General features: G+C 54.9%; 2 protein-coding genes across 2 annotated transcripts; one reads left to right on the forward strand and one right to left on the reverse strand.

Moving 5' to 3' along the window:
- Positions 1-116: 116 nt before the first annotated feature.
- sympk (symplekin) lies at positions 117-6,578 on the reverse strand. Its single transcript, XM_068746139.1, has 26 exons — positions 6,561-6,578; positions 6,407-6,472; positions 6,124-6,177; positions 5,916-5,989; positions 5,704-5,830; positions 5,370-5,619; positions 5,125-5,295; positions 4,794-5,033; positions 4,565-4,716; positions 4,321-4,485; positions 4,052-4,251; positions 3,818-3,968; positions 3,495-3,730; positions 3,336-3,417; positions 3,135-3,248; positions 2,908-3,055; positions 2,667-2,827; positions 2,447-2,555; positions 2,263-2,363; positions 2,062-2,152; positions 1,479-1,580; positions 1,212-1,399; positions 959-1,135; positions 788-883; positions 504-713; positions 117-405 (listed from the first exon to the last, which is right to left on the reverse strand). The coding sequence occupies exons 1-26, from the start codon at positions 6,576-6,578 to the stop codon at positions 217-219; spliced, it is 3,672 nt and encodes a 1,223-aa protein (XP_068602240.1). The 3' UTR covers positions 117-216.
- Positions 6,579-7,646: 1,068 nt separating this feature from the next.
- LOC137902166 (solute carrier family 35 member F5-like) lies at positions 7,647-13,759 on the forward strand. Its single transcript, XM_068746232.1, has 15 exons — positions 7,647-7,759; positions 7,861-7,911; positions 8,152-8,307; positions 8,757-8,906; positions 9,020-9,076; positions 9,214-9,295; positions 9,476-9,666; positions 10,009-10,090; positions 10,192-10,279; positions 10,758-10,822; positions 10,910-11,014; positions 11,101-11,260; positions 11,438-11,528; positions 11,599-11,753; positions 12,279-13,759. Exons 3-15 carry the CDS (start codon positions 8,173-8,175, stop codon positions 12,358-12,360), a joined length of 1,443 nt encoding a protein of 480 aa, XP_068602333.1. The 5' UTR covers positions 7,647-7,759; positions 7,861-7,911; positions 8,152-8,172; the 3' UTR covers positions 12,361-13,759.
- The last annotated feature ends 316 nt before the right edge of the window (positions 13,760-14,075 follow it).

A 14,075-nucleotide genomic window follows, 5' to 3' on the forward strand; every position in this document is an offset into this window, starting at 1 on the left:
TTAGCGACTCCCCGTCCAAGGGGCGGGGCGCCGGTGAAACACGTGACACACACAGGAAGTAACGAGGAGTATGGAGTATGATCACTGGCAAAAAGAATCAGACGGTAAAGCAGCGTTCGCTGGATTTATTTATGAACACGTTTACATACAAAAAGTGAGCTTTTATCCTGAACACAAAAAGAAGACCAACATCCTGAGAACTCTACGGGCTTATTCTTATTCCGAGTGGGCGTGTTCCACATCCTCGCCGCTGCTTTTAGCCTCTTCCGGCTCGGCGGCGTCCGCTTCGGTGTCATTTCCCTCCTCCTGGAGGTCTGGAGTTTCAGGCCGAGACGTCTCCATCAGTTCCTCGGCTGGCTCCGGTGGAGGCGACGATGTTTTCTCTGCCTCTCTTTCCACGTCCACCTGGGAAGATTATTACGCAGGCTCGCTTTTTCTTAATTGTGGACGCAGGAACACGTTTTAAAATCATGAACGATGCTTTTATTTTAACGTAATCCCACCTGGGAAACATCGTCGCTTTCCTCCTGCGTCTCTGGCGCGGGATCTTCCTGCTCCATCGGTTCTTCGTCGTCTTTCTCGTCAGCCAGTCGTTCTGGTTCTGGTTCTGGTTCTGGCTCTGGCTCTGGCTCTGGCTCTGGCTCTGGCGTATTGGACTCTGGCGCTGCTGCGACGGGAGCCTCGTCTTCAGCCGGGGCAGAAACCGGTTCGATCTGGACGGGACGGCGGCGAATGAATGAGCGAGCCGTTTGAATTTGCTGCACGTAACGACTATTCACATTTTCACCTCTTTCTCCTCGACGGCCTCCTCGGGTTTGGGTTCTGGTTCTGGTTTTTTCTCTCCCTCCAGGACCGTCATGATGGAGGCGGGAATGTGGGCTTGCTGTTGCAGAAAAGCAGCGACGCGTAAGGAGACGGGACAGGATGGGGCGGGGGGCACAGAACCCAGGTCTCCCACCTGGTGCGGCGTGAAGGACTGGACGTGCTCGAGGAGCGGCTCCCTCAGCTCCGGGCAGCGCTCGAACACGCTGCTCAGCTGCGCGGCGGGCAGCTGCAGGAGGACGCTGAACGACTGAGGCTTCGTCCTCTGGCAGCATTTCACGAAGCCTTCCCACACTTTGGGATACTTCCACACCTACGGGAGGGGAAAAAAAACGGTCGGACCGGCGGGCGTCCCGGCCGTGGAGGCGGGTTCGATGTTCGGCGCCGACCTGCTTCATGATGAGGCGGGACAGGATGTTCATCACGAAGCCTCCCAGCCGGGGGTACATGGTGAGGGACTGGATGACGGTACGCATGAGCAGCATGGGGAGGGGGTTCTGCTCCATCAGCTGCTGCATCACCACGGCCAACACCTCCGACGTGTAGACGTTCTTCTCCCCGAAGCACAGGTTGGTGGCTGCGGCGCGGACGCGGCGGGTTAGAAGCCAGCTGGTGTAAAACCACCACGACGGAACGCGTCGTCGCTGAACTCTGACCTTTAATGATGGACTTCATGTCACATTTGTTGGAGTCGATGTTGTGCAAGGCAATCAGCAGGTCTCCGGGGGTCAGAGGTGACACGGACGAACTCCCCTCACCTGGAAGACAACAAGCGAGCGCTTGTCAGAGTCCTTCACGGGCGATTAGCTTCCGCGGAAGCCTGATAGAAAAGATCAATTAGAACGATAAGCTGTGTACACAGCGGCGATCGATACCGGCGATCGATACCGGCGATCGATACCGGCGCTCACACGTCCTCTCTAAAAACGCACCGCTCGCCATCTCTGGTGGGTCTTATTCCAGAACAGCAAACTAGAATTAATCTTTTATTAATCCAACTGTTTCCCTGGGAAGGAAGGACTCTACTGACATCTAGTGGTCAAACAGAAGAACTACGGAACCAGTATGTCTTACGAGTCATATTTACAATGTCGGGGTTTGATATCTATTAAGATTTTTTTTGAATGCAGATCGCAAGTGAGGAATTGGTCTCGAGCGTCTCGCCTGGAAAGCAGAAGAAGCAGCAGCGTCTCCATTAGATCAGAGACCATCACAAAAAGCGTTACTGGTGACCCTTACTGTGCTGCGTGCCCAGGAGGCGGTTGAACACCTCCTTCACCACGATCGGGTTGAGTTTGATCAGTTTGGGGAGAGCCTGGATGACTTCGGCCTACGAGAGACCAAACGGAGAGATAAGGAAATATAATGTTAGGAAGAAATTCCAGACGAACAAGCAAAAGAACAAAGTCCACCTCGTCTCCGCGAACTCTCGCGTTTTACCTTCTCGAGGCCGTTTATGACCGGAATCAGGAACCGAACGTCCGGCACTCGTTTGTGGTACAGGTCTCTGACCCGCTCCACCAGCTCTGGAGACGGAGGCACTGACAGGAGAACAGGAAGTCACGCAGCGAAACGTCTCATTTCCTGTATCGCGCTTGCGTCGCCGGGCCGCTGGAAGCTTTACCTTTATCCGTCAGGATGTGCAGACAGCGGGTGACCAGCGTCTCGGCGCCTTTGGGACAGTTTTCCACCAGGAGCAGCAGCTCGGGAGAGTTCATCCCCATCCCACGGACCTGCAGAAATCAGGGAGGTCTGATCTTCTGGATCCGGATCCTTTTATGCCTCAGAACCTTCCGTTCAGAGAGTTCTGTTCCGTCTCTGGACGAACTAAAAGACGGACTTACGGGCTGCTCGATGGCTCGGAGGACGCCGCGCTTGATGTCGGCGATGGCCTCGGTGTAGACGGAGGCCAGCTCGTGGACCAGCCGGTGGTTCAGGGGCAGCAGGGACAGGTAGAGGAACAGACACTGTCTCACCGTGTCTTCCGTCCAGGGCGCCGCCACCTCTGTCCCAACAAACACGAGACGCCCGGGGTGAGGAGAGACGCCCGGCGTAAAGGGGTCCGCCGTGTTCCGTGTCCCAGACCTGTGTCTTTGTCGGCCCCGAACAGCAGAGACGGGGGGTTGGGGTGGACCAGGAGCTGCATGTAGTTCAGAGCGAACTTCTCAATGTAGTCCCTCAGCTGGTCTCTCTCATACATGCGCTTGAGGAAAGCCAGAGCGGTGGTCCGCACCTGGAAAGACAACCGGGACATCTGCAGAGGAAACCTAAACGGGATGGGGACAGGACGGGGAACGGGGACGGGTCATCACCTTCTCCTTCTCGTGCGAGCTGAGATCCAGGAGCACGTGCAGGTACTGGAACTGCCTCGAGGGCCGCTTGACGATCAGCTCCTTCAGGGTGGTCATTCCCAAATACACCCGGGACTGGAAACAGAGGCGGCAGCTGATCGGACGTCCCGCGGGAGGGACATGGGGGGGGGGGGGTCTGCAAGCAGAGCTCCCGTCACTCACCTCGTCCTCGCAGTAACGGCGGATCACGTCCAACGCCGACTCCGTGATGACCGGCGCCTCCAGGACCAGCTTGGTGAAGAGCCTGGCGGAGAGAGGAGGTGAAGCTTTGAGGAGGTCCGGTTTTAACGACGATCTGGACACGCGTCCTCCTCGTCTCACCCGTCCCTCTGCTCGGGCTTCTCCTGCAGGCCCGACAGCAGCGTGTACAGGCAGTGGTCGTAGCTGTCCAGCAGCCCCGCTGGGAGCTGGCTCAGGTACGTGTTGTACTCCTGGTAGAGGAGAGAGAAGGCCAAGTCGCTCCTCGTCCGGATGTCGTCCAGGATGAAGCCGAGCACGCCTTCCTTCATTATCCCCTCGAACTGCGTCACGAGCCGGGACAGCAGCTTCACCCTGACCTGAGATCAGATTTCACGGCGTGTTTTTGTTTTTTAAGCCTCCTTTTCTGCGGACGCGAGCCTCGCACCGCCGAAACGCAGACGTACGTGGGCCATGCCGCTTTCGGCGATCGCCTTCTCCGAGTGCAGGATGCGGCCGACGGCTTTGGAGGTCAAGTTTTCGATCTGGCCGTCCGACAACGGCTGGACCACGTCGGCCAATCGGAACACTTTCTTCCTCCCGCCGGCTCCCGACATTCTGCAACGGGACACGGAGAGACGGGGGGTGAGAAACCTCGGGGGGGGGGGGGGTTTCTACGCTCCTGCCGGGTTTGAGCTCACTTGGTCTGTGACGTCGGTAGGATGGGCTCAGGGAGCCGCTTGATGGCGGGGGCCGCCCCCGGGGCCTCCACCGTGTAGCCCACCACGGAGATGGCCTGTCCCACCATCACGGCTGGGATCTTGCGCTTGATGAGCTGGTCTTTGGTCCCCGGCTCCTCCGCCACGCTCCCCCCCTCTTTGCTTGCGACGTCCTCTCTCTTCTGCTCCAGTCCTGCGGGCGTGACAGTTTCAATCAGGTCCAAACCCGCGGCGGGTTCTGGGGCTGCGACCGCCGAGGACAGACCTGGACCGATCCCGGCCGCGGTCATCTGCGTCGCCATCATCCGCGCCAGATGTTTGATCTGAGCGCCGGTTCCTGCCGACTCCACCGGCGTGTACGTGGCCTGGAAGGACGCCGGCATCACGTCGGGCAGGTAGACCATGCTGATGAGCACCTGAGCGGCGGCACGGAGGGCAGGGGGGTGAACACAGGAGCGTGAGCTCAAGGGCAGCCTGAAGGTCGGCGCCGCTCACCAGGTTGGCGACGTTCTCGGGGTTGAGCAGCGGGCGCAGGAACTCGGCCGTGACGTCGATGGCCGACTGTGCGGCCGGGACGGCGGCCGCTTTGGGGGCTGAGAGGGGGGCGGGCTCCTCTTTGTCCTCGTCGTCCTCCATCAGATTCGGTTCTGAGAGCAGAGGAAGGAAAAGCCTGATGAACCCTGACCCCCCCGAGCGGCGCCGTGGAGCCGCCCTCGCCACGCACCCATCTTGATCTTCTTCCCCTCCGTGTATTGTTCGTGGCGAGCCCGTTTGCGCTGCTCGCGCGGCGCCGGGGTGGAGCGGGTGATCTCGCTTTGGGGCATCCCCAGGTCCAGCAGCAGCGTGCCGATCTGGGCCTGGAACTCCAGGCTGCACGGGTGCTTGAGGACGGCCACCAGGTGGAGCTTCAGGTTCTTCCGCACGCTGCTGACCTGAGACTTCGCCAGCGTGGGCGGCAGGTTTGCTGCGCACAGGAGAACACGAGAACCGGGTTTTACTCGCTGCGTGATCGATCGTTCAGGCGTCCGGCACCACGGGACCCCGGCGGCACCGACCGTGCAACGTCTCGTACGCCTGCACCACCTCCGACATGAACATGGGCCTCTGGCGGGCGACGGAGGCCAAGGAGCCGAGCGCCGTGGTGAGGTTGATGCTGGTGATGGCCGGGTGGACCATGAACTTCAGCAGCCTCGCCAACGCGGCCTTCCCCTCCCCGCACAGAGCATCTGCGGATCCAAAACGGCCACGGCCTCAACAGAGCGAGCCAAACGGAGACACGGCGGGACGCCGGCGTCGTTACCGTAGCGAATGTACGAGTGATCTTTGGGAACTCTGTCCAGGCTGACGTCGCCCTCCTGCCGCTTGGGAACGTCCGAGTCCGACGTGCGCGGCGACAGAGTGATGATCAGCGACTCTGTGAACTTGATGGCGTGGGTTCGCACGCCGTCGTTTTCAGAGTCCAGCGAGGCGAGGACGTCCCCTTTCATCTGCGTGACCAGATCCCAGCATGCCTCCTGCCTCTCGGACACGGCCTTGGAGCGCACCAACCACTGGGGACGAGGGAGAAGAAGAGGGTTGCGGGGATGTTTTTGGATATCGCCATGACAACCGTGCTGGTTCCGAGCCGCGTTTACCTGCAGGGACACCTTGTACAGCTGGGTCAGCGACAGGATGGCTTTCTTCACCACGTTCACGCTGTCGTCCTTCAGCAGCATGTTCAGGTTGGCGATCAGCCTGAGGAGAAGCTCGTTGTCCCGTTTGCTGAAAAAGACGCCGAAAGCAAAACGGCGAAGCTTAAAGACACGTTTAGAACGGCGGCGACGGCAAAGCTCGTCTGAGAACTCACCACGCCTCCTCGATGAAGCCGATAACGAATTTTCTCACGTCGATCGACTTGTCGGTCTGGAAGGCGATCATCTCCTGCAGGGCGGGCAGAATTAGCGAAGGTTAGCTTCTCTATGTTTGACGTGATGTGTAGTTTCACAAAGACGACGACGTAAAGGTCGATTGTGTTTGTGTTTCAGGTCAAGCAGGAAAGGCACATGTTTACTCACGTCCAAGAAGTTATCAAGAAGAGACGGGTCCTTGTTGATAATGAGCTCCTGGACCTGAGGAGCACAGATTTTACTGGTAACATTCCCAACATTTCCTGAAACGTTCCTCCAGATCCAGCCAGAACTTTTGAGTTATCTTGCTAACGGACGGACGGACAGACAAACGCCGTCGATAACACGATAACACAACCTCCGCCTCGCCTCGGGGGAGTTCCAGGACACCGGATGCCTCGTTTATGTTTATTTAAGATTTGATCGCATCGATGCTAAAATGACCTCTGACCTGTTTGAGCACCGTCAGCTTTTCATCGGTGGATATCAGGGCAGCCTGATTGAGAAGATCCACCACCTAGAACGAAAAAGTGAAAGCTAACGAACCTGATTTGTGTTGTAACACGATTATTGGCCCTTAAACAAACGCCGCCGGACGGGCTTACCCTTTCACTGGTGGTCATATCGATAACGTGCGGAGCTTCCACCTCCTCCATGCTGCTGCTCTGCTTCCCTCACAACGGGAACGGCATAGCCTAGCACAGCATAAGGGTCTAGCTATAGTTTACCACGCCGATAAAGTTTAGCATTGACAGGTTAGCTTAGCCTTAGACAAACCAGATAGCTTCATTCGGATTTGTTTTGTCGCAATCAAAAACTGAAATAGATGAGCTAATTGGCATCGTAAATCGTAAACACTTTGTTCTTAGCTGGCGCGCTAGCACCATGCTAATCACTTAGCTAACTCTGAGCTCTTTTGACATTATTGTGGCTGTATATAATACCTGCTTACCAGGTGCACCTTTCCTTTACGCGGCGTGATGTATCCTTATATGTGATCAGTTTAATACGCCCAACTAATTTATATATTTAAATATAATCAATACGTCCAAGCAGGAAAGCTGCCATACTTAATGAAGAGCGGTGTCGTTCTTCTTCTACTGTTATTTACCACGCACTACGGAAGCTGCTGCCTCCTGCTGGACAAATGCGTGTGAACAGGATGAAAGTATCGTACCTCGGCTTTATTGAACACTTAAGGGGTTTTTGTTTTGTTTAATTCAAGCAGATTTTTTTAATAAGAATTTATAAACAAACGCCGGCGATTACGTAACCTCCACCTCGCCTCGGGATGTCGGGATTCTGACGTCAGCGTTCGTCTTTAAAGCTACATTTCCCAGAATCCTTTGCACCCCTATAAGTGATGTCACCTGATTGCGAGGAGGGAGGGTGAGCTAATGTTTACAACAGCTGGTTGGCAGGCGTTTCATGGTAAAAACTGTAATTTAATCAGTATTTCGGCTAAAAATGAAAATAGAGGCCAACAATGGCGCAAATTAAATGAAGCCTGCTCGCATTCAGGTAACGGTGCGGATTATATTTAGCTTTTAACCACTCGGTCGGGCTCGGGAGCGCCGAGGTTGTCATCGACGGCTAGCTAGCATAAACAGGTAGAGACGTAGCTAGCGTTAGCCGCGCACAGCACGAACGTCAGCATGAACCGCCACCTGTAGCAGGCTAACAGTTAGCTCGGAGGCTGGTTTTCAGAGCGACAACAAGAACTTCACCAGTGTGACGTCAGATACCAGTTTACAAATGTCAACTAAGCGTCTATAGCCGTCTCCAGATCAAGCTATATTTGACAGTAAGTTATTCGCTGTACTTGGCAATGAGCTAGCTGGCGTTTGCAGAGTATTCATGTCCAAGGTGTCGGTTTCACTTCCGTGTTCTGTCCTTTCGTGGCAGGTTTTTGTTAAACTTCCACAGTGAATCTGGGAAGAACGCCACCGTGTGCCGGTAGGTGGGAACTCACTTTAAACATCAGAGTTAGCTTCAGCTTCATTATCTGTCCTTGCCTGTAATTCACTGCTCTATATATGTAGATTTTAAAGATATCCAAAATGACACTCGTAGCCACGTAACCGTAATCTAAAATACTTGGGTTTGTAGTAGCCAGTCAGGGAAAAAAAACTATTTAAACATGTTTAAACCCTGGTGTTGGACTTGGAGTTACTGAGCATCCTGGTGTTCATCCAGGTGTGTTTTGCCGTCCTACGGATGGACTGGGCTTTCGTCATGAACCGGATGAGCTCCCAGGGCAGCTCTGCAGCCCAGCGGAGGCGCATGACCCTGGGAGTGGTGATTCTTCTGCTGGTGGACGTCATCTGGGTCGCGTCCTCCGAGCTGACATCGGTAAGGGTCGCGTCGTTTTCCACCCACCTGCCACAGAGAGGAGCGAGCAAAATGGCACACCTGTACTGAAATGAGAAGAAGGCGCGTCGATGTGATCGCTAACCGGAGACAAATGTATCGACTTGATATACTTTCTCTGTTTGTTTTATTCTGACGTTTATGGACAGTAGATCTGATAAGATACGAATACACGCTGACGTAAAGGTACAACAGTTAAATACGTGCCCCAGGGTGAAACGTCTAAGGAGTGAAAGTAGAACATTGAAAGTACTAAGTACACTGTGTACTGAGCAAACAGAAGAACTTCGTGTAGCTTGAAAAACTTGAAATGCAGAATAAAATGCACATTTGTGCCTGAGAGGCAGAACTGAGGGCACAGACGTGTGAAACCAAACCCGCTGCCCGGGCTGCGTCACGTTTGAATGAACCTCAACGCTTCTTCCTTTCAGTACGTTTTCAAGCACCAGGACTACAACAAGCCGTTCTTCAGCACGTTCTCCAGGACCTCCATGTTTGTGCTCTACCTGCTGGGCTTCATGCTGTGGCGGCCGTGGAGGCAGCAGTGCACCGGAACGCTGAAACGCAGACACGCAGCGTTCGTGAGTAGTTCACACCGTCTCCACACGGGGGCAGTGTGTCCCACAGGTGGGAACATGCAACCAGAAACACCGCGCTGTGTTTAGGTTGACGGTTTGAATCCATGTCTCTGCAGTTTGCTGACGCCGACGCCTACTTTGCGCCCTGCACCACCGAAACCGCTAACCGTTTGGTACGTAGAGGAAACTCTGGCTCTTCCTCTGCTCCCGGTAAAAACGTTCGGAGCATTCAGGAAGCCGATCGTTTAAACGCCGATAAAGCAGAACCTTCACTCTGACCACAACAACTCATATTCCTTCTCTTCTGCAGAGCGAGCCGCTCTATGTTCCGGTGAAGTTTCAGGATGTCGCCTCAGAGCCGTCAAATTATTCAAGAAGAGACTCTGAGTCTGGTAAGTATCAAGTCTGTTTTGGTTCCGTTCTTCTTATCCGTGCCGTTCGGGTTTGTGAAGAGTTTCTATTTTTCTCTAATGTCCTGAAAACGAATAATTGCATTTTCTGTATTTAAGCATTAAAAGAAAACACATTTTCTCTGCCAGTTCACGTCTTTTTCCGTTTGCGCCTCCCGGCAGCTTCTAAAAAGCAGCGGGTGCATTTCAGCAACATCATGGAGGTGCGCCAGCTGCCGTCCGCCCAGGCGCTGGAGGCCAAACTGTCCCGCATGTCCTACCCGGCCGCCAAGGACCAGGAGGCCTTGCTGCGCGCAGTGGGCAAGCTGACCATCACCGACGTGGCCAAAATCAGCTTCTTCTTCTGCTTCGTGGTAAGAAAACGCCGGAAGCAGCGGAACACGGAGGTTAAAGCGGCCCAACTTTACTTTGTGGGCTCACCAACGGCGTGTTTCAGCGGCGCTTAATTAAAAAAATGTTTTTGACGCGTATGAATTATGTGAGGCTGCAGATATCGATGATGCACGAAGCCCAAAACTTGCACGCCATTAATCATCAGGATTCCACCCCTGCAGGACCTTTTGGGAAATTGTTACGCATTTTAAATGGGTTAGATTTAAGTTTCATAGTCCAGGCTGGGGGGGGGGGTGAAGCCAACGCCTTCTCAGGTTGCGGCTGAGCAGCAGGAAGCAGCTAAATGCTAGCTTCCCTTGCAGTGGTTCCTGGCTAACCTGTCCTACCAGGAGGCGCTCTCCGACACGCAGGTCGCCATCGTCAACATCCTGTCGTCGACTTCAGGTGAGTCTTTAACCCTCGAGTTGAAAGCATCTTGTTTTCTGTTTTAAAGGAATCGGTGGTCGTCGTGTTTCTACTCTCTCTCTCTCTCCGTCTCTCTCCAGGCCTCTTCACGCTCATCCTAGCGGCCATATTTCCCAGCAGCAGCAGCGACCGTTTCACTTTATCCAAGCTGTTGGCCGTGGCTCTGAGGTAAGCGCTCATCAACCTGCCGTTTCCCTGAATGGGTTTCTGTGACGCTTAGATGGAAGTTAATCATGAACGGAGCCGGCGTGACTCATTCCTCCCGGCGCCGTTTCCTGTCTGAGAGTCTGACCCGGTCAGAAGTTTCTCAAAGTAATTTCCTTGTGAAAAGCAAACACAAGAGTGCGATGGCGATTCTGCGTTGTTCACGGTGCCGCTTGTTGAACGATAAAGCTGAGCTTCACTTTTTTTTTTTCTTCACCTCATTTGTTCCCGGTTTAAATAATGTCTCAAAAATAGTCTTATTTTAATAGAAACGTTATGTTAAAATGCCATTACTGCGTTAAATGGGATCGATTTCAGCAACAGAAGGAAAATAATGAAATGAAATATTTGTGGGCGCTGCCCTGCAGAGTGATCCGCCGCCGCCGCCACCCTGGTGCGTTTTAAGTCTGGTTTTCTAATGACACTGAATCCTGTCGTTTAGCATGGGAGGCGTCGCCCTCGTGAGTTTCTCCAGCACGGACAACCCGGACGGTAACGGCGTCACAGGTAACCACGGTGACATGATGTGCGTCCGGGTTAACAGCTTGACGCCGCCGGTCCTGACCCGTGCGACCCCCCCCCCCCGTCCTGCAGGATCTTTGTGGTCTCTGGCGGGGGCGATGCTGTACGCCGTCTACATCGTGATGATCAAGAGACGAGTGGATCGGGAGGATAAGCTCGACATTCCCATGTTCTTCGGTAAGAAACCACCGATGCTCGCCGCGGCGGCGCCGGCGGCGGCGAGCAGGAGGCGGCTTTAGCGCCGGCGCTTCTTTGTCTCCCAGGCTTCGTGGGCCTGTTCAACCTGCTGCTGCTGTGGCCGGGCTTCCTCCTGCTCCACTACACGGGATTCGAGGCCTTCGAGCTTCCCAGCCGGCTGGTGTGGACGTACATCCTCGTTAACGGCCTCATCGGGACCGTTCTCTCCGAGTTCCTCTGGCTCTGGTGAGCGCCGTTTAGCTTTCTCACTCTCCCACCGTCGTCCCGCGGAGCCTCATTTATTATTCCACCTCAAACGGCTTCGTTCATCCCCGGGGGGGGGGGGGGGGGGGGCACGTTTAGATTATACAGCCCAGGCGACTCCTCCGGTCCGACGCCATCGTCTCTGACGTCTTTCCGCAGGGGCTGCTTCCTCACCTCGTCTCTGATCGGGACGCTGGCGTTGAGCCTCACCATCCCGCTGTCCATCATCGCAGACATGTGCATGCAGAAGGCGAGTCTCCCCCCGGAAGTCGATTCAGCGCGGTTGTTGTCGCGGCTGAATTGTGTGTGTGCGTGTGTAGGTGCGCTTCTCGTGGCTGTTCTTTGCCGGGGCGATCCCCGTCTTCCTCTCCTTCTTCATCGCCGCGCTCTTGTGCCACTACAACAACTGGGATCCGGTCCTGGTGGGGCTGAGGAGGGCGTACGTCTTCATCTGCAGGAGGCATCGCGTCCACAGGTTGGGTTTCTCGCTCGCCGTCGTTTCGCAGCTCAGAAACCGGAAGCAGCCGGTCGATTCACCACGAACAGAAAAAACCCCACCGCTCCTCGTTTTCGGCAGGGTCACGGCCCCAACCGAAGGTCCCGGACCGGATGAGTCGGGATTAAATCATCCCGGAAGTCCCGGTTATGAGTCGGTGGGGGGATCTGGTCACATGACCGCCTCCTCGGACCAGTCGTTAGTCACGTCCGCCGACTCGGCGGCATCAAACGCGGTTTCTGTGGCGTGTAAACAGACGCCCACGCTTAATGGCTGGAAAAGCTGCTTCCATGGGTTCTAGGGGCAAACGGAGGCTCCGCCCACACGCGTCTGGAACCAGGGCAGGTTCACGGACTCCGGTGTTCCAGCATTTGCAATGACCGTTCGTCTTGCGGCGTGTGACCTCTGCCTGTGACCTCTGCCTGTTCCCGCTTCCTGAGAGATTATTGCAGTGAGCGATGGTTGCCGAGGCGATGGTTGACAGACGCTTCCCTCCGCCCACAGGCTGCCAGAAGACGGCGAGCAGAGCAAAAGCCTGATCCCCCTGCACAGCGTCCCCCCCGACGAGGAAAGCTTCAGTTCGTGATCCAGCAGCGGGACAAAGTAAAGACACGCCTCTGAGCTCGTCCCTGACCCGTCTCCACGTTCCGCGGCCCGGCGGCGCCCGGCTGCTAAACGCCCTGGAGCATTGAGCAGAGGAGCCAGATGTTCGTAAGGACTGGAGGAAGATCAAAGCCGAGTTAAGAAGGGGTCGCCATCAGGCGAACGCCGTCGCATCCTGCTGGACTCGTGTCCCGCTCCGATGGGACAGCTGGCGATGAGGCTGAAGTTACGCTTCCTGTCTGCTCTCATTCCGTCGTCTTCCTGAACATCTGTTGGGCCTCCCTCCAACGCGGCGGCGAGTGAGAGACGGGGACAACAAACAGCCGGATGAGCATCGAGTAAATATTTTAGATCGGAGATTGGCCACCCACTTCAGTGTCCGCGTCTCCGAGTGGACATTTTCTCATCTGAGTAATCGCCTTCCAGGGCGGAAAGAAATGTCGAAGGCCGACTGAAGCCTGTCAGCCGGGGGCGCAGAGGTCAGGCTGTGTCCCAAGCCGTCCATCATGTGCTGTCCATCCTCTCATCATGCGTCTGAGTCCGTCTCCCGAGGTGACGGACGTGGACAATCCGGAAGCTCTCAGACGACGAGCCTCCGCCGAAGACTCGTCGTCTCTACGGGTTCGTTTTTATTGTCCACGTCTCGACTGAGATTCGGTTTTTACCCACTTTTGTTTTCTGCCTGACGACAGAAACCGATTGGTCCTTAAGGTGCTGAATTTTAGCGTCATGTGACCAAATGAAGTTGACGCTAACAGTTTAACTACGATCCGTGAGCTCAGAGTTCACATTGTGTGTGTGTGTGTGTGTGGGTGTGGGTGGGGTGGGGTGGGGGGGGGGGTGTGTGTTTCGTCTGGATCTCCTGTGTCTCTTCTGATGGTTCGTATTAGCAGCGTTAGCTTGAGGAACGCCGGCGCCGTCCTGAGCGACCTCCATCCAGACTGACTCCGACACCTCTCAGCATTTTGGTCTTTATGTTGAAGATAAAACAAAATGTAGTCGCTGAACCGGAAAGCGTCCGTCACGCCCCCCCCCTGCCCCGCCGGCCTCCGTGAACGTGAAGCCCTCTGCTCCAGCCACGAGGTCAACCCCTGTTGTCTATCGGGCACTTTCAGCGACAGATTTTATCTCGTCTTATTTGTGTTCGTTATTTCCGATCGGTTCCCCGTCGGTCTTTAAGGTGGATTTGTTTACAGAGTTCGTTTTTTTCCATCGGCTCGGTGAATGCTTTATCTTTCATTTCTCAGGTTCTTTTCTCATGTGGACGGTTTGTCTTTTAGCAGAGACCGAAAAGACAACGACTGTTGGATGTGACCATTTTATTCCATGTTTGTTTGTCTGTTTTAATAATTACACTGCACTATTAAACACTGTTTTTTAAATTCTTGTGTCTGTATTACTGCTTGGATCTGTTGTGCAGGTTCATGCTAGCTACTAACGTTGCTATCGGCTATGACGTCATCAACGAGGCGAATGTGAAGGCGGGAGGGAAGCGGCGTTTCTCCCGTTAGCTTAAAGAAGCTAACGGGGCGGACAGAAATATCCCAAACTCCACGCTCCCTTAAAGTTCTTCCACTTTTTCTAAATATAAATCGATGCTCGTCGACGCCTCGACTCAAATTGGGTGATTTGACGGCGACTGGTTTGCTGCCTGATGTTCCGGTTGCGTCCGGCCTGCAGGGAGGAACCCCCCCCCCA

This window comes from Brachionichthys hirsutus, chromosome 12 (genome assembly GCF_040956055.1).
Source record: "Brachionichthys hirsutus isolate HB-005 chromosome 12, CSIRO-AGI_Bhir_v1, whole genome shotgun sequence".
Classification (NCBI taxonomy): Eukaryota; Metazoa; Chordata; class Actinopteri; order Lophiiformes; family Brachionichthyidae; genus Brachionichthys; species Brachionichthys hirsutus.